This window comes from Amblyraja radiata, chromosome 1 (assembly GCF_010909765.2).
Source record: "Amblyraja radiata isolate CabotCenter1 chromosome 1, sAmbRad1.1.pri, whole genome shotgun sequence".
Lineage (NCBI taxonomy): Eukaryota > Metazoa > Chordata > Chondrichthyes > Rajiformes > Rajidae > Amblyraja > Amblyraja radiata.
The window spans coordinates 183,965,028-183,985,023 of NC_045956.1; the positions used below are offsets into that span (position 1 = coordinate 183,965,028).

At 47.0% G+C, this 19,996-nt stretch overlaps 1 protein-coding gene across 1 annotated transcript in view; it reads right to left on the reverse strand.

The window, feature by feature from the left end:
* Positions 1-339: 339 nt before the first annotated feature.
* Positions 340-19,996, reverse strand: part of LOC116982612 (T-cell leukemia homeobox protein 1-like) — an 80,483-nt gene continuing 60,826 nt past the window's right edge. The window contains exon 3 of the mRNA XM_033035906.1: positions 340-803. Coding sequence (XP_032891797.1) covers positions 584-803 — 220 coding nt within the window. The 3' untranslated portion in view covers positions 340-583. The remainder of the gene's footprint in view (positions 804-19,996) is intronic.

A 19,996-nucleotide genomic window follows, 5' to 3' on the forward strand; every position in this document is an offset into this window, starting at 1 on the left:
GCCTTGTCTGTTCATGTCCCCCCTTGTTACTGTACCTATGTACGGTGCACCTATTCATCTGTCAGCCCCCTGCTGTATCTAACACTGCACTCCATCTCCACCCCCAAACCATGGGCCCATGCATCGAGGTAGATCCACTCCCGTCCAGGCAGGTCACGGGGAGAACTCCGTATAAACTCCGTACAGATGGCACCCGTGGTCAGGATTGAACTGGGTCTCAGGATCTTTGAGGCTGTAACTCCACCACTGCGCCACCGTGCCGCCCACAGAGCCCGTGCTGTGACCATTTTGGCCCCATTTGATCTTCACAACAGCAAACCAGCACGAAGAGAAGCCTAGTCTATTGAATCGCATTTTTATTCACCTTTTTTGTTTTGCATTGCAAATAACCCTTTAGCAAGTACTTTTTATTAAAATGAATAACATTCGAGTTTAAAGGTTGAAAATGAAAAAGAAATCCAAGCCCATAATATACAGTGAAGTGCAGCGTTATTTGGTACCAGGGGTTTCAGAGTCTTTTGCTGAGGGGGGGAGGGGGGAGGAAAGGGAATCGAGGTGGGGGGGGGGGGGGGGGGGGGAGGGGTCAGACCACGGAAGCCACGGAGGTAACGGACGTGATTTTGGTCCCGTCGTCGGCCCAAGGCTGGAGGTTCTGCAGGGCGTAGAGAGAGGCGTTGTGGACGCACAGCGTGTCCTGGTGGAGGGGCTGAGTCAGCGATTTCTGGAAGGCCTCTTGTTGAAGTTGGATCATCAGCCGGTTCGCCTGCTGCCTCTCAGCCTCTCGCTCCTCGGCCGTCTGCCTCCTGCACCGACAAACAAAAACAAAAATCAACGAGGGGGTCGATTCCAACGAGGAAGGACATTCTTGCTATTGACGGAGTGCAGCGTAGGTTTACAAGGTTAATTCCCGGGATGGCGGGACTGTCATATGCTGAGAGAATGGAGCAACTGGGCTTGTACACTCTGGAGTTTAGAAGGATGAGAGGGATGTCTTATAGACAATTGACAATACACAATAGGTGCAGGAGTAGGCCATTTGGCCCTTCGAGCCTGCAACGCCATTCAATGTGATCATGGCTGATCATCCCCAATCAGTACCCCGTTCCTGCCTCCCCATATCCCCTGTCTCCACTATTTTTAAGAGCCCCATCTAGCTCTCTCTTGAAAGAATCCAGAGAACCTGCCTCCACCTCCCTCTGAAGCAGAGAATTCCACAGACTCACTACTCTCTGTGAGAAAAAGTGTTTCCTCGTCTCCGTTCTTATTGAAACATGTAAGATTGTAAGGGTTTGGACACGCTAGAGGCAGGAAACATGTTCCCGATATTGGGGGAGTCCAGAACCAGGGGCCACAGTTTATGAATAAGGGGTAGGCCATTTAGAACAGAGACGAGGAAACACTTTTTCACACAGAGAGTGGTGAGTCTGTGGAATTCTCCAGAGAACCTGCCTCCACCGCCCTCTGTGGCAGAGAATTCCACAGACTCACAACTCTCTGTGTGAAAAAGTGTTCCCTCATCTCCGTTCTAAATGGTTTACCCCTTATTCTTAAACTGTGGCCCCTGGTTCTGGACTCCCCCAACATCGGGAACATGTTTCCTGCCTCTAGCGTGTCCCGCTGAGTTACTCTGGCATTTTGAGTCTATCTTCGATTTAAAGCAGTATCTGGAGTTCTTTCCAACACACTCTATGCTCAATACCCTGGTTGGTGAAGGCCAATGTGCCAACAGTCTATCTTTGAAGGATTTGGGGATGCCGTCTTCTGCTCAGTTCTACATTCTTGCGATCTGATCGTATTCTCACTGTGCGGCGTGTTTGGACTCATGTTCTGCTCAGCTCTCTGACAGGCAGACTGTGTCGATAGATGTAATTTGCTGCACAAATTTTAGTAATTGTTAGTTCCTCGCGGGGAAGTGTCTGATTCTTCTGACACTGACAGGCAATTAGACAGTTGGAGTCAGACCAGAATTATGAACAAGCATACCTCCAGCACTGGAAATCACCAGCACTGACAAAGAAAGCTCCTCAGGCACGGTGGCGCAGCGGTAGAGTTGCTGCCTCACAGCGCCAGAGTCCCGGGTTTGACCCTGACTGCGGGTGCTGTCTGTACGGAGTTTGTACGTTCTGCCCGTGACTCGCGTGGGTTTTCTCCGGGTGCTCCGGTTCCCTCCCACACTCCAAAGACACGCAGGTTTGTAGGTTAATTGGTTTCTTTAAGAACAAGTGGCAAGCCATTTAGAACGGAGATGAGGAAACAATTTTTCACACAGAGAGAATGGGTGATGTTTTCGGGCACTCGTTCCTTCTCTCCAGAGATGCTGCCTGTCCCGCTGAGTTACTCCAGCTTTTTGTGTCTATCTTCGGTTTAAACCAGCACCTGCAGTTCTTTCTTACACATTCTGACTGAAACTTGGGGGAGTCCAGAACCAGGGGCCACAGTTTAAGAATAAGGAGTCAGCCATTTAGAACGGAGACGAGGAAACATTTTTTCTCACAGAGAGTGGTGAGTCTGTGGAATTCTCTGCCTCAGAGGGCGGTGGAGGCAGGTTCTCTAGATGCTTTCAAGAGAGAGCTAGATAGGGCTCTTAAAAATAGCGGAGTCAGGGGATATGGGGAGAAGGCAGGAACGGGGTACTGATTGGGGAACGTCAGCCATGATCAGATTGAATGGCGGTGCTGGCTCGAAGGGCCAAATGGCCTACTCCTGCACCTATTGCCTATTGTCTATTGTCTATAAGGGCCTGCTTCTACAATGGCTTACTCCTTATTCTTAAACTGTGGCCCCTGGTTTACTCCGGGTGCTACTGTTTCCTCCCACACTCAAAAGACGTGCAGGTTTGTAGGTTAATTGGCTTCTGTAAATTGCTCCTGGTCTAGAGGTTGCTAATCTGGGATAACATTGAAATAGTGATGGATGGGCCTAAGGGCCTGTTTCCATGCTGTATCTAAACTAAACTTTGTTTATTATTTATTTTCTTTCTTTCTTTATTTGTCCATTACCAGCTGCCATTTTACATGGTATTACCATAGCTTAGTAGTTTTTTACGGTTTTGTAGTTTTTTTAGTTGAGTTTATTTTTGAGATACAGCGCGGAATCAGGCCCTTCGGCCCACCGAGTCATCCCCGTACACTAACACTATCCTACACACAATTTGCAATTTTACCGAAGCCAATTACTTATCGTCTTTCTTCTTGATGAATAGCACGCAACAAAAGCTTTTCACCGAACCTCGGTACACGTGACAATAAACTAAAGTGAACAATTAAACTACAAACCTGTACGTCTTTGGAGTGTTTAGTTTAGTTTAGTTTGTGTGGGAGGAAGCCAGAGCACTCGGAGAAAACCCACGTGGTCCAGGGGCGAACGTACAAACTCCGTACAGACAGCACCCGTAGTCAGGATCGAACCCGGGTTTTTTAACCGTTTTTTTAAAGGCTTAAATAATGAACATCCATAAACCTCTGAGGTAGAAAATTCATAAATAAATCATCTCTCCAGTCATAAATGACTGAGCCTTTCTCACTTACACTACACTCCTTGGTTCTAGATTCCCCCACAGCTTCCCAGCAGCAATTAAGTTCCTCAATCATTTTTAAATGTCGATTAAGTCAATATTTGTTTTTCTAAACTCTGTGGACACATTCTACTCAAAGCCTCCTTAGGGGATGATCTCAAAAATCAATTTAGTGCAATCTTTCTCAGACATATCTTAAGGATGCAGAGAAGATTTACGAGGATGTTGCCACGACCCCAAGTGTCTGAGCTATAGTGCCCAACTGTCCATATGGTGCCAGCACAATAACCTGGCTCTCAACACCAGCAAAACCAAGGAACTGATTGTGGACTTTGCTCAGCCCCCTGCTGTACTCACTCTATACTCATGACTGCGTAGCCAGACATAGTGTGAACTCCATCATCAAGTTAGCTGATGACACCACTGTTGTGGGACGTATCACTGATGGAGATGAGTCAGAGTATAGAAGTGAGATCGACCATTTGACCAAAGTGTGCCAGCACAATAACCTGGCCCTCAACACCAGCAAAACCAAGGAACTGATTGTGGACTTTGGAAGGGGTAGGATGGGGACCCAAAGTCCCGTTTATATCAGCGGGTTGATGGCGGAAAGGGTCAAGAGCTTCAAATTCCTGGGCGTGCACATCTCTGAAGATCTCTCCTGGTCCGAGAACACTGATGCAATTCTAAAGAAAGCACATCAGCGCCTCTACTTCCTGAGAAGATTACGGAGAGTCGGTTTGTCAAGGAGGACTCTCTCTAACTTCTACAGGTGCACAGTAGAGAGCATGCTGACTGGTTGCATCGTGGCTTGGTTCGGCAACTTGAGCGCCCAGGAGCGGAAAAGACAACAAAAAGTAGTAAACACTGCCCAGTCCATCATTGGCTCTGACCTCCCTTCCATCGAGGGGATCTATCGCAGTCGCTGCCTCAAAAAGGCTGGCTGTATCATCAAGGACTCACACCATCCTGGCCACACGCTCATCTACCCGCTACCTTCAGGTAGAAGGTACAGGAGCCTGAAGACTGCAATAACCAGGTTCAGGAATAGCTACTTCCCCACAGCCATCAGGCTATTAAACTCAACTCATACAAAACTCTGAACATTAATAGCCCATTATCTGTTATTTGCACTTTATCTGTTTTATTTATTCATGTGTGTATATATTTATATAATGGTATATGGACACACTGATCTGTTCTGTATTTATGCCTACTATATTCTGTTGTGCTGAAGCAAAGCAAGAATTTCATTGTCCAACATAATTGTATAAGGGGTAAGAGTGTTGCAAAAACAAGCCTGAAGGCTTTGTGTCTCAATGCAAGGAGCATTTGTAATAAGGTGGATGAGTTGAACGTGCAGATAGCTATTAATGATTATGATATAGTTGGGATCACGGAGACATGGCTCCAGGGTGACCAAGGCTGGGAGCTGAACATCCAGGGATATTCAATATTCAGGAGGGATAGACAGAAAGGAAAAGGAGGTGGGGTAGCGTTGCTGGTTAGAGAGGAGATTAACGCAATGGAAAGGAAGGACATTAGCTTGGAGGATGTGGAATCGATATGGGTAGAGATGCGAAACACTAAAGGGCAGAAAACGCTAGTGGGAGTTGTGTACAGGCCACCTAACAGTAGTAGTGGAGTTGGGGATGGCATCAAACAGGAAATTAGAAATGCGTGCAACAAAGGTAAAACAGTTATAATGGGTGACTTCAATCTACATATAGATTGGTGAATCAAATTGGCAAGGGTGCTGAGGAAGAGGATTTCTTGGAATGTATGTGGGATAGTTTTCTAAACCAACATGTAGAGGAACCAACGAGAGAGCAGGCTATTTTAGACTGGGTATTGAGTAATGAGGAAGGGCTAGTTAGCAGTCTTGTTGTGTGTGGCCCCTTGGGCAAGAGTGACCATAATATAGTTGAGTTCTTCATTAGGATGGAGAGTGACATTGTTAATTCAGAAACAAGGGTCCTGAACTTAAAGAAAGGTAACTTTGAGGGTATGAGACGTGAATTGGCCAAGATAGACTGGCAATTGATTCTTAAAGGGTTGACGGTGGATATGCAATGGAAGACATTTAAAAACTGCATGGATGAACTACAACAATTGTTCATCCCAGTTTGGAAAAATAATAAATCAGCAAAGGTAGTGCATCCGTGGGTAACAAGGGAAATCAGGGATAGTATCAAAACAAAAGATGAAGCATACAAATTAGCCAGAAAAAGCAGCCTACCAGAGGACTGGGAGAAATTCAGAGTCCAGCAGAGGAGGACAACGGGCTTAATTAGGAAAGGGAAAATAGATTATGAAAGAAAACTGGCAGGGAACATAAAAACTGACTGCAAAAGTTTTTATAGATATGTGAAGAGAAAAAGATTAGTTAAAATAAATGTAGATCCCTTGCAGTCGGAAACAGGTGAATTGATCACGGGGAACAAAGATATGGCAGACCAATTGAATAACTACTTTGGTTCTGTCTTCACTAAGGAAGACATAAATAATCTGCTGGAAATAGCAGGGGACCGGGGGTCAAATGAGATGGAGGAACTGAGTGAAATCCAGGTTAGCCGGGAAGTGGTGTTAGGTAAATTGAATGGATTAAAGGCCGATAAATCCCCAGAGCCAGATAGGCTGCATCCCAGAGTACTTAAGGAAATAGCCCCAGAAATAGTGGATGCATTAGTAATAATTTTTCAAAATTCTTTAGATTCGGGAGTAGTTCCTGAGGATTGGAGGGTAGCTAATGTAACCCCACTTTTTAAAAAGGGAGGGAGAGAGAAAATGGGGAATTACAGACCAGTTAGTCTAACATCGGTAGTGGGGAAACTGCTAGAGTCAGTTATTAAAGATGGGATAGCATCACATTTGGAAAGTGGTGAAATCATTGGACAAAGTCAGCATGGATTTATGAAAGGTAAATCATGTCTGACGAATCTTATAGAATTTTTCGAGGATGTAACTAGTAGAGTGGATAAGGGAGAACCAGTGGATGTGTTATATCTGGACTTTCAGAAGGCTTTCTACAAGGTCCCACATAAGAGATTAGTATACAAATTTAAAGCACATGGTAGTGGGGGTTCAGTATTGATGTGGATAGAGAACTGGCTGGCAGACAGGAAGCAACAAGTAGGAGTAAACGGGTCCTTTTCACAATGGCAGGCAGTGACTAGTGGGGTACCGCAAGGCTCAGTGCTGGGACCCCAGCTATTTACGATATATATTAATGATTTGGACGAGGGAATTGAATGCAACATCTCCAAGTTTGCGGATGACACGAAGCTGGGGGGCAGTGTTAGCTGTGAGGAGGATGCTTGGAGGCTGCAAGGTGACTTGGATAGGCTGGGTGAGTGGGCAAATGCATGGCAGATGCAGTATAATGTGGATAAATGCGAGGTTATCCACTTTGGTGGCAAAAATAGGCAAGTAGACTATTATCTAAATGGTGGCCGATTAGGAAAAGGGGAGATGCAACGAGACCTGGGTGTCATGGTACACCAGTCATTGAAAGTAGGCATGCAGGTGCAGCAGGCAGTGAAGAAAGCAAATGGTATGTTAGCATTCATAGTAAAAGGATTTGAGTATAAGAGCAGGGAGGTTCTACTGCAGTTGTACAGGGTCTTGGTGAGACCACACCTGGAGTATTGCGTACACTTTTGGTCTCCTAATCTGAGGAAAGACATTCTTGCCATAGAGGGAGTGCAGAGAAGGTTCGCCAGACTGATTCCTGGGACGTCGGGACTTTCATATGAAGAAAGACTGGATAGACTCGGCTTGTACTCGCTAGAATTTAGAAGATTGAGGGGGGATCTTATAGAAACTTACAAAATTCTTAAGGGGTTGGACAGGCTAGATGCAGGAAGATTGTTCCCGATGTTGGGGAAGTCCAGAACAAGGGGTCACAGTTTAAGGATAAGGGGGGAATCTTTTAGGACCGAGATGAGAAAAACATTTTTGGTGGTGAATCTCTGAAATTCTCTGCCGCAGAATGTAGTTGAGGCCAGTTCATTGGCTATATTTAAGAGTGAGTTAGATGTGGTCCTTGTGGCTAAAGCGATCAGGGGGTATGGAGAGAAGGCAGGTACAGGATACTGAGTTGGATGATCAGCCATGATCATATTGAATGGCGGTGCAGGCTCGAAGGGCCGAATGGCCTACTCCTGCACCTATTTTCTATGTTTCTATCTGGGACACATGACAATAAACTCTCTTGAATCTTGAATCTTGAATATTGAATCTATAGGGAGAGGCAGAGCTGGCTCGGACTCTATTCCTTGGGGCGCAGAAGGATGAGCAGTGATCTGAGGTGGATGGTGCAGTTATGTAAGATGGTGGTGAGGTCACATTTGGAGGATTGCGTTCAGTTCTGGGCAACATATTATAGGAAACAGGTTGTCAAGCTGGAAAGGGTGCAGAGAAGATTTACGAAGATGTTGCCAGGACTCGACGGTGTGAGCTACAGGGAGAGGTTGAGTTGGCTGGGTCTCTATTCCTTGGAGCGCAGGAGGATGAGGGGTGATCTTATAGAAGTGTACAAAATCATGAGAGGAATAGATCGGGTGGACGCACAGAGTCTCTTGCCCAGTGTAGTGGAATCAAATTCATAGGTTTAAGGTGAGAGGGGAACATTTAATAGGAATCGGAAATGTAACGTTTTCACACAAAGGGTTGTGGGTGTATGGAGTGAGCTACCAGAGGAGGTAGTTGAGGCAGTTACTATCATAATGTTTAAGAGACATTTGGATAGGTACATGGATAGGAATGGACCAAGTGTAGATGGGGCATGTTGGGCGGTACGGACAGGTTGGGCTGAACGGCCTGTTTCCATGCACTATAACTCTATGGCCCTAGCCCTAGAGCCATAGAGTGATACAGTGTGGAACAGGCCCTTTGGCCCAACTTGCCCACACCAGCCAACATGTCCTAGCTACATTAGTCCCACCTGCCTGCAGTTCCTCCATATCCCATTAACTTCTCCTATCCATGTACCCTATTTCTTAAATGTTGGGATAGTCCCAGCCTCATTTACCTCCTCTGGCAGCTTGTTCCATGCACCCACCACCCATCGTGTGAAAAAGGTTACCGCTCAGATTCCTATTAAATCTTTTCCGCTTCACCTTAAACCTATTTCTCTATGACTCTATGACTGTGAATCTATGACTCTGAGAATCTATGACTCTGTGACTAATACTCTAATGCCCCTGTCCCACTTAGGAAACCTGAACGGAAACCTCTGGAGACTTTGCGCCCCACCCAAGGTTTCCATGTGGTTCCCGGAGGTTGCAGGTGGTTGCTGGAGGTTGCAAGTAGTGGAAGCAGGTAGGGAGACTGACAAAAACCTCCGGGAACCGCACGGAAACCTTGGGTGGGGCACAAAGTCTCCAGGGGTTTCCGTTCAGGTTTCCGAAGTGGGACAGGGGCATAAGACTCTGTCTCTTTGACTCTTATAACTCTGTAATTAATTCATAGTTTGAGGAAGGACATCCTTGCTATTGAGGCAGTGTAGCGTAGGTTCACGAGATTGATCTCCGGGATGGCGGGACTGTCACATGAGGAAATATTGGAAAGACTGGGCTTGTATTCACTGGAATTTAGAAGGATAAGTGGGAATCTTATAGAATCGTATAAAATTATAAACGGACTAGACAAGCTAGATGCAGGAAAAATGTTCCCAATGTTGGGGGTGGTCCAGAACCAGAGGCCACAGTCTAAGAATAAAGGGGAGGCCATTTAGAACTGATGAGAAAAAAACTTTTTCAACCAGAGAGTTGTGAATTTGTGGAATTCCCTGCCACTGAAGGCAGTGGAGGCCAAATCACTGGATGGATTTAAAAGAGAGTTAGATAGAGCTCTAGGGGATAGTGGAATCAAGGGATATGGGGAGAAGGCAGGCACGGGTTATTGATTGGGGACGATCAGCCAATAGACAATAGACAATAGGTGCAGGAGCAGGTCATGTTGCATTTTGAGCCAGCACCGCCATTCAATGTGATCATGGATGATCATCCCCAATCAGTACCCCGTTCCTGCCTTCTCCCCATATCCCCTGATTCCGCTATCTTTAAGAGACCTATCCAGCTCTCTCTTGAAAGCATCCAGAGAACCTGCCTCCACCGCCCTCTGAGGCAGAGAATTCCACAGACTCACCACTCTCTGTAAGAAAAAGTGGTTCCTTGTCTCCGTTCTAAATGGCTTACTCCTTATTCTTAAACTGTGTGGCCCCTGGTTCTGGATTCCCCCAACATCGGGAACATGTTTCCTGTCTCTTGCGTGTCCAAGCCCTCAACAATCTTATATGTTTCAATGAGATATCCTCTCATCCTTCTAAACGCCAGAGTGTACAAGCCATGATCACAATGAATGGCGGTGCTGGCTCGAAGGGCGGAATGGCCTCCCCCTGCACCTATTTTGTTTTCTATGTATCTGTGACTCGATTACTGTTCTGAAACAAAAAGTGGTGGGAGGGGGCATTAGGGTGTGAGGGACTTCCTCTGGGTGGTGTTACCTCCACTTGGTCCTTCTGTTCTGGAACCAGGTCTTGACCTGGGCGTCGGTCATGATGAGGGCCTTGGCCAGCGTTGCCCTCTCGGCCGAGGCCAGGTACTTCTGCCGGTGGAAGCGTTTCTCCAGCTCGCAGATCTGCAGGCGGCTGAACGAGGTCCTGGGCTTCTTCCGCTTGGGAGGGGTGCGGTTCTGGTAGGGGTGTCCGATCCTCCTGGCGGCGGTGAAGGGGGACAGGGCGGCTGGTGGGAGCAGAGGGGAGAGGTCATTGAGAGGCTACAAACACTAAGACCGTCACAAATATAGATTATAAACCAGTACAGTCAAGGCAGTGGAGGCAAATTCACTGGACGTTTTCAAGAGAGAGTTAGAAAGATAGAAACATAGAAAATAGGTGCAGGAGTAGGCCATTCGGCCCTTCGAGCCTGCACCGCCATTCAATATGATCATGGCTGATCATCCAACTCAGTATCCTGTACCTGCCTTCTCTCCATACCCCCTGTTCCCTTTAGCCGCAAGGGTCACATCGAACTCCTTCTTAAATATAGCCAATGAACTGGCCTCAACTACCTTCTGTGGCAGAGAGTTCCAGAGATTCACCACTCTCTGTGTAAACAATGTTTTTCTCATCTCGGTCCTAAAAGACTTCCCCCTAATTCTTAAACTGTGACCCCTTGTTCTGGACTTCCCCAACATCCGGAACAATCTTCCTGCATCTAGCCTGTCCAACCCCTTAAGAATTTTGTAAGTTTCTGTAAGATCCCCCCTCAATCTTCTAAATTCCAGCGATTACAAGCCGAGTCTTTCCAGTCTTTCTTCATATGAAAGTCCCGCCATCCTAGGAATCAGCCTGGTTAGATTTAGCTCTTATGGCTAACAGAATCAAGGGATATGTGGGGAAAGCAGGAACGGGGTACCGATTTTGGATAGACAATAGACAATAGACGATAGGTGCAGGAGTAGGCCATTTGGCCCTTCGAGCCAGCACCACCATTCAATGTGATCACGGCTGATCATCCCCAATCAGTACCCCATTCCTGCCTTCTCCCCAAATCCCCTGACTCCTCTATCTTTAAGAGCCCTAGCTCTCTCTTGAAAGTATCCAGAGAACCTGCCTCCACCGCCCTCTGAGGCAGAGAATTCCACAGACTCACCACTCTCTGTGAGAAAAGGTGTTTCCTCATCTCTGTTCTCAATGGCTTACCCCTTATTCTTAAACTGTGGCCCCTGGTTCTGGGCTATGATCATATTGAATGGCGGTGCTGGCTCGAAGGGCCGAATGGCCTACTCATGCACCTATTTTCTATGTACAGGAGCCGGCTGTTTTGAGCGGCACGTGTCGCAGCGGTAGTTTTACAGTGTCTTACAGCGCCCGAGACCCGGGTTCAATCCTGACTCTGCACAGAGTTTGCACATTCTCTTCGTCCTGACCCGAAACATCACCTATTCCTTTTCTCCGCAGATGCTGTCTGTCCCACTGAGTTACCCCAGCTTTTAGTGTCTATCTTCGGTTTAAACCAGCATCTGCAGTCCCTACATGCAGGTGTGTGGGTGAATTGGCTTTGATAAAAATGGTAAAATTGGCCCTAGAGTGGAATACAGCGCTAGTGTACGAGGTGATCGCTGGTCGGCGAGGTCTCAGTGGGCCGTAGGGCCTGGTTTCACACTATATATCTATAGGTAAAGTCAAAAAGCCATTGTCTACGCCGAACATGATGTAATGACCAATTCTTCAGGCCCTGTCCCACTTTCCCGATTTACTCACGAACTCTCCCGAGTTTTCCCCTTGATCCGAACTCGGGGAATGTCGGGGAATGTCCGTAGCCAGTCCGTAGATGTTTCGTAGCGGCTCGTAATGCCAGCCGTAGGAACTCGGGGCATCAGGTGAGTTGGGACGTTTTTGGAAAAATGTCCACGAGTTAACAAAATAGCCCCGAATACGTACGAACGGCTATTACCTTAATTGTCCGAGTTCGAATCAAGGGTTCAAGGGAATCAGGAGAGTTCGTGAGCAACTCAGGAAAGTGCTCCGGTTTCATAGAAACATAGAAACATAGAAAATAGGTGCAGGAGGAGGCCATTCGGCCCTTCGAGCCAGCACCGCCATTCAATGGCTGATCATCCACAATCAGTACCCCGTTCCTACCTTCTCCCCATATCCCCTGACTCCGCTATTTTTAAGAGCCCTATCTAACTCTCTCTTGAAAGCAACTGGGCATAACTACGGCAGATGAAGTTTAATTGCCATATGTACTGACAGTGGAACCATGGAAGGCTTACTTGATGCATCTTTACAGCCCCACTAATATAATAACACATCAATAAATATACAATGATCAATAATACAATATATTAATAATAGTAATACTCAGTAACCAGACTATAACAGTGAAAAACTGAAGTATGTAGTGCATAGTAAATCATATTTGTTGCTGTATAGTTAAGGCTAGTTGAACATAATGTTATTGTGAGAAAAGACAGACACAAAATGCTGGATTAACTCAGTGGGACAGGCAAATTCTCTGGAGAGTTTCGGGTAGAGACTCTTCATCAGACTCTTTTCACCTTGGACATAGGTCGGGAGGGATTGGACCAGGGGGGGGGATAAGGTGTACGTTTAAATGATTTCAATGGGGCCAAAGCTAATCAACCTACAAAACCATACGTCTTTGGAGTGTGGGAGGAAACCGGAGCTCCTTGAGAAAAATCCACGCAGGTCACAGGGAGAACAGCACCCGAGGTCAGGATCGAACCCAAGTCTCTGGCGCCGTGAGGCAGGTACTCTACCGCTGCGCCGCCGTGCCACACCAACCTAATCTGAAGGCCAGCCGCGTCTGCAAACAACGCAAGTGCTGGTAGATCTGATGAGCTTGTGTCCTTTCATCACTTCTATAGACAATAGACAATAGACAATAGGTGCAGGAGTAGTCCATTCGGCCCTTCGAGCCAGCACTGCCATTCAATGTGATCACGGCTGTTCATGCACAATCAGTACCCCGTTCCTGCCTTCTCCCCATATACCTTAACTCCACTATCCCTAAGAGCTCTATCTAACTCTCTCTTGAAAGTATCCAGAGAACCTGCCTCCACCGCCCTCTGAGGCAGAGAATTCCACAGACTCACCACTCTCTGTGTGAAAAAGTTTTACCTCTTCTCCGTTATAAATGGCTTACCACTTATTCTTAAACTGTGGCCCCTGGTTCTGGACTCCCCCAACATCGGGAACATGTTTCCTGCCTCTAGCGTGTCCAAACCCTTAATAATCTTATATGTTTCGATAATCTTATATGTTTCTACAAGCCAACAACCTGTTTGCTTAAACTATGTAATTCGCTGTGCCATATTTATTTGCCAAAGGGTACCTTGCAGAATCAAAGGAACTGATATTTTTCTTGATCAACATTCAATGGCCTTCATGCAAACATGAGGGGAATAGGTAGGATGAATGCACACAGTATTTTATCCAGGGTAGGGGAATCAAAAACAAGCAGACATAGGTTCAAGGTGAGAGGGGCAATGAACCTGAGGGACAACATTTTCACACAGAGGGTGGTGTGTATGTGGAATGAGCTGGCAGAGGAGGTAGCTGAGGCCAGGTATTATAACAACATTTAATAGACATTTGGGCAGGAACATGGATAGGAAAGGTTTAGAGAGTTTAGTTTAGTTTGGAGATACAGCGCCGAAACAGGCCCTTCGGCCCCTCCGAGCCCGCACCGACCAGTGATCCCCGCACACTAACACTACCCTACACACACTGGGGACAATTTACATTTCAGACAAAGCCATTTAACCAACAAACCTGTACGTCTTTGGAGTGTGGGAGGAAACCGATTTCGGAGAAAACCTACGCAGGTCACGGGGAGAATTTACAAACTCCGTACAGACAGCGCCCGTAGTCGGGATCCAACCCGGGTCTCTGGCGCTGTGAGGCCGCAACTCTACCGCTGCGCCACCGTGCCGCCCCAGCATAATCTGAAGGCCAGCCACTTTTTGTAAACCAGCATCTCCCATTCCCTATGGCTACATAGAGTCACAGAGACATACAATGCAGAAAAGAGGCCCTTCGGCCCAACTTGCCCACACTGACCAACAGGTTTCCTTCTGAACCTGCCCTATCCATGTACCTGTCTAAATGTTTCTTAAACATTGCGATAGTACCAGCCTCAACTACTTCCTCTGGCAGCTCGTTCCATACACCCAGCATCTTTTGTGTCAAATAGGTTACTCCACAGGTTCCTATTACATCTTACGCCCCTCACCTTAAACTAATTTCCTCTTGTTCTTGATTGCTCTACTCTGGGTAAAATACTCCATTATTCCTCTCATGATTTTGTACACCTTTATAAGATCACCCCTCGTCCTCCTGCCCTTCAACGAATAGGCAAAACATCAAAACCCGAGATAGCACCTATTCAAGTTCTCCAGAGGTGCTGCCTGACCTGCTAAGTTACTCCAGCACTGAGTTTAGTTTAGTTTAGAGATACAGTGCGGAAACAGGACCTTCGGCCCACCGAGTCCACGCCGACCAGCGATCCCCGCACACGCACTCTATCCAGATTGTGGATGTTTAAGAAGAAACTGCAGATGCTGGAAAATTGAAGGGAGACAAAAGTGCTGGAGAAACTCAGCGGGTGCAGCAGCATCTATGGAGCGAAGGAAATAGGCAACGTTTCGGGTTGGGACCCTTCTTCAGTCTGAAGACCCGAAACGTTGCCTATTTTCTTCGCTCCATAGATGCTGCCTCACCCGCTGAGTTTCTCCAGCAGTTTTGTCTATCCTGATTGTGGATGATCAGCCATGATCACATTGAATGACGCTGCTGGTTCGAAGGGCCGAATGGCCTATTCTTGCACCTATTGTCTATTGTCACACTAGGGACAATTTGCACATACACCAAGCCAACTAACCGACAAACCTGCATGTCTTTGGAGTGTGCGGGGCCGAAGGGCCTGTTTCCGCGCTGTTTCTCTAAACTAAACTAAACGATCACAATGAATGGTGGTGCTGGCTCGAAGGGCCGAATGGCCTCCTCCTGCACCTATTTTCTATCTATCTATCTAACGATGACAATAAAGCCTCTTGACTACGACTTGACTAAATTCCACCCTCACCTTCCTCTGCCCCAAGAAAAATCTCTCTCTGCTATATTCACTCTATCCTCAGGAGTGCACAATCCATACCAGACCTGGAGGCACAGCAACATTAATCAGAATGGTGACTCCATGGTAATGGTCAGACCAAACCAATTAAGACAGACAGCTTTCCTTCCTTGCGGCAAACTAGTAAACAAGATGCGTTTTTACAATAACGTTCCGTGTTACTGAGACTCATTTTAATTTGGCTTTTCTTTAATTACTTCGAAATGCTATGAGTGGTTCCAGATCTATAGTCCCAAATTCGAGCTACTAGTTTAGTTTAGTTTATTACTGACAGGAGTATCAAGGTACAGTTTTTGTCACGAGCTATCCAGTTAGCGGAAAAACAAGAGTCATAAGTTCATAGGTTTTCGGAGCAGAATTAGGCCATTCGGCCCATCAAGTCTACTGCACCATTCAATCATGGCTGATCTAATGGCGCAACAGAGGATGTACTTCCTGCGGCAGCTGAGGAAGCACAATCTGCCACAGACAATGATGTCCAATTCTACACGGCCATTGTAGAGTCTGTTCTCACCTTCTCCATCATGGTCTGGTTTGGCTCAGCCACCAAGCACGACATCCGGAGGCTGCAGTGAATCGTCCGATCAGCAGAGAAGGTTATTGGCTGCAACCTTCCCTCCATTGATAAACTGTACACTGCAGGGCCAGAGAAGCGAGCGGGCAAGATCATCTCTGACCCCTCTCACCCCTGGCCACAAACTCTTTGAATCACTTCCCTCTGGAAGGCGACTCCGGACTGTCAAAGCTGCCACAGCCAGACATAAAAACAGCTTTTATCCACGAGTAGTAGCTCTACTCAACAGCCAAAAATCTGTAGCCTCCCTTTGAACTGGTATTTTGTTGGTTCACATGCTTGATCAATGGTGTTTTATCATTAATGTTTTATTATTATTAATGTTTAGTGTTTTCTGAGTCATTCGTAACTGTCACTGTGTGTCATGTTGTTACTTGTGGGCGGAGCACCAAGGCAAATTCCTTGTATGTGAATACTTGGCCAATAAAAATAGAAACAAAGAAAATAGGTGCAGGAGGAGGCCATTCGGCCCTTCGAGCCAGCACCACCATTCATTGTGATTATGGCTGATCGTCCCCTATCAATAACCCGTGCCTGCCTTCTCCCCATATCCCTTGACTCCACTAGCCCCTAGAGCTCTATCTAACTCTCTCTTAAATCCATCCAGTGACTTGGCCTCCACTGCCCTCTGTGGCAGGGAATTCCATAAATTCACAACTCTCTGGGTGAAAAGTTTTTCTCACCTCAGTCTTAAATGACCTCCCCTTTATTCTAAGACTGTAGCCCCTGGTTCTGGACTCGCCCAACATTGGGAACATTTTTCCTGCATCTAGCTTGTCCTTACTTACTCCTTACTCTATAAACTTACTTACTCCGAACTCTATCATCCCCCTCCTAACCCCATTCTCCTGCCTTCTCCCCATAACCCTGGACACCCGTACTGATCAAGAATCTGTCAATCTCCACCTTGACTTGGCCTCCACAACATCTATGGCAATGAAATCCACAGATTTTTATTGTACTGTGTACCGAGGTACAGTGACAAGATTTTTTGTTGTGTGCTATCCAGTCTGTACATGCCCAGAGCCGTCAAACGCTCGTCAGACATTAGCCAAAACATCCCCGGGATCATTCCTGTAAATCTCCTCTGGACCCTCTCTAACGTCAGCACTCCCTTCCTTGTAAAGGGGGCCACAAAAACTGCTCACAATACTCCAAAGATAGACACAAAATGCTCGAGTACCTCAGCGTGCCAGGCAGCATCTCCCGAGAAAAGGAATAGGTGACGTTTCGGGTCTGAACCCTCCTTCAGACCTTTTCTTCACATATGATGTGCGTTTGAGGGCACTGGGACTGTACTCGCTGGAGTTTAGAAGGATGAGGGGCGACCTCATTGACACTCACCGAATAGTGAAAGGCACGGTGGATGTGGAGAGGATGTTTCCACGAGTGGGAAAGTCAGGCATTTTGTATCTATCTATGGTGGAAACCAGCATCTGCAGTTCCTTACTACACAATACTGTGTAGTTGAGCAGCGGTCTGACCAGTGTCTCATAAAGCCTCCAGCCGTCATCCCTTTTATGCTCTCTTGACATACATTTTGACATGCAGTCTAATGGTGGTGCCGCAGTAGAGTTGCCGCCTTACAGCAAATGCAGCGCTGGAGCTGCGGGTTCGATCCCGACTACGGGTGCTGTCTGTGCGGAGTTTGTACCTTCTCCCCGTGACCTGCGTGGGTTTTCTCCGAGATCTTTGGTTTCCTCCCACACTCCAAAGACGTGCAGTCTGTAGGTTTAATTGGCGGATAAATGTAAACATTGCCCTAGGGGTGTGTGCAGGAATCATGGCTAGCACGGACCGGTGGGGCCGAAGGGCCTGTTCCAAGCAGTATCTCTAAATAAAACTAACTAAAGTTGCTGCCTCACAGCGTCAGAAACTCAGGTTCGATCCTGACTACGGGTCCTGTCTGGTATGGAGATTTCATTCACGTGACTGCGTGGGTTCTCTCCGGGTGCTGGTTTCCTCCGCCACTCTAAGGACTTGCAGGTTTGTAGGTTAATTGGCTTTGATAAAATGTAATGTACCAGTGTGCGTAGGATAGTGCTAGTATACGGATCAGTGATCGCAGGTCGGCGCAGACTCGGGGGGCCGAAGGGCCTGGCTATCCGCACACTATCTAAAAATACACTAAGCTGAACTAAATGTGAATGCATATTTCAATGTGCTGGAATACAGTTGTAGACTCTACACAACATGGAAACAGGCCCTTCGGCCAACTGCCCACACCGGCCAACAATGTCCCATCTGCACTAGTCCCACTTTGCCTGCGTTTAGCCCAAGGGCGTAGGTTACAAGGTAATTCCCGGATGGCGGGAAGGTCATATGCTGAGGAGAATGGAGCGGCTGGGCTTGTACCCTCTGGAGTTTAGAAGGATGAGAGGGATATCTCATTGAAACATGTAAGTTTTTAAGGGCTTGGACGCACTAGAGGCAGGAAACATGTTACGTGTTGGGGGAGTCCAGAACCAGGGCCCACGTTAAGAATAAGGAGTAAGCCAGTTTAGAACGGAGACGAGGAAACACTTGTTTCTCACAGAGAGTGGTGTCTGTGGAATTCTCTGCCTCCGAGGGCGGTGGAGGCAGGTCTCTGGATGCTTTCAAGAGAGAGCTAGATAGGGGCTCTTAAAAATAGGGAGTCAGGGGATATGGGGAGAAGGCAGGAACGGGTACTGATTGGGGATGATCAGCCATGATCACATTGAAATGGCGGTGCTGGATCGAAGGGCCAAATAGAAAACAGCACCAAAGGAGGTCCCTCAGACCCTAAAAACCCTCCAACACTTTCGTTCAGAACAGTCATCGAGCCACAGAAACATAGAACATAGAAAATAGGGCAGGAGTAGAGGCCATCGGCCCTTCGAGCCTGCACCGCCATTCAATATGATCATGGCTGATCATCCAACTCAGTATCCCGTACCTGCCTTCTCTCCATACCCCCTGATCCCCTAGCCACAAGGGGCCACATCTAACCCCCCTCTTAATGGTCTTACTCCCACCTATTGCCTATTGTCTATATCCCTACAATCGTTAAGCTGAAAACGGAACTAAATTTGCATGAAGAGTTAAATGAAGGCTGTTGTTCAGAGCATAACATTGCGTGCTGTTTTGTTGCAGCCACTGGTGCTACGGGCAACCACATTAACATGACGCTGGACTCATTGACACACATGGCCCCAGGGCTGGGCCCTGAGATCAAGCTCCACATCTACGCTTTGATCTCCGGCTCCTGTTGCACGACCGGATGGGATGTTATGAATGGAGGGAATTGGGGGGGAATTTTACGCAAGTCAAAAACAATTTATCATCTCAAGGACAGACACAAAATGTGGAGTAACTCAGCAGGACAGGCAGCATCTCTGGAGAGAAGGAATGGGTGGTGACGTTTCGGCTGAGACCCTTCTTCAGAATGGGTTCGGGATAAGGGAAATGAGAGAATAGACGGTGATGTGGTGAGTAAAGAACAAAGATGAATTATATGCAAAATAATACAATGAAAACGAACAGGTAATTCATAGAAACATAGACACATAGACAATAGGTGCAAGAGTAGGCCATTCGGCCCTTCGAGCCTGCACCGCCATTCAATATGATCATGGCTGATCATCCAACTCAGTATCCTGTACCTGCCTTCTCTCCATACACCCTGATCCCTTTAGCCACAAGGGCCACATCTAACTCCCTCTTAAATATAGCCAATGAACTGGCCTCAACTACCTTCGGTGGCAGGAGATTCCAGAGATTCACCACTCTCTGTGTGAAAAATGTTTTTCTCATCTCGGTCCAAGGATTTCACACTTATCCTTAAACTGTGACCCATTGTCTGGACTTCCAGGAAGGGACTGGCAGATGCTGGAAAATCGAAGGTAGACAAAAGTGCTGGAAGAAACTCAGCGGGTGCGGCAGCATTATGGAGCGAAGGAAAATAGGGCAAAGTTTCTGGTTTTGGCCCGAAACGTACCTATTACTTTCGCTCCATAGATGCTGCCGCACCCGCTGAGTTTCTCCAGCATTTTGTCTACCTTCATGTAATTCCAAGGGTTGGGTGGAGCAGTGCTAATTTCACATTTATTGCCCAACATGCTTAGGTTAGCTTTAGTTTTCACGTGTGAAAAGCGTTTTTCTTGCGTGCTGCCAGTCAGCGGAAGCATTACACTGATTACAATCAAGCAGCCAACAGCATACAGATACTGGAGATAGACACAGAATGCTGGAGTAACTCAGCGGGACAGGCGCATCTCTGAA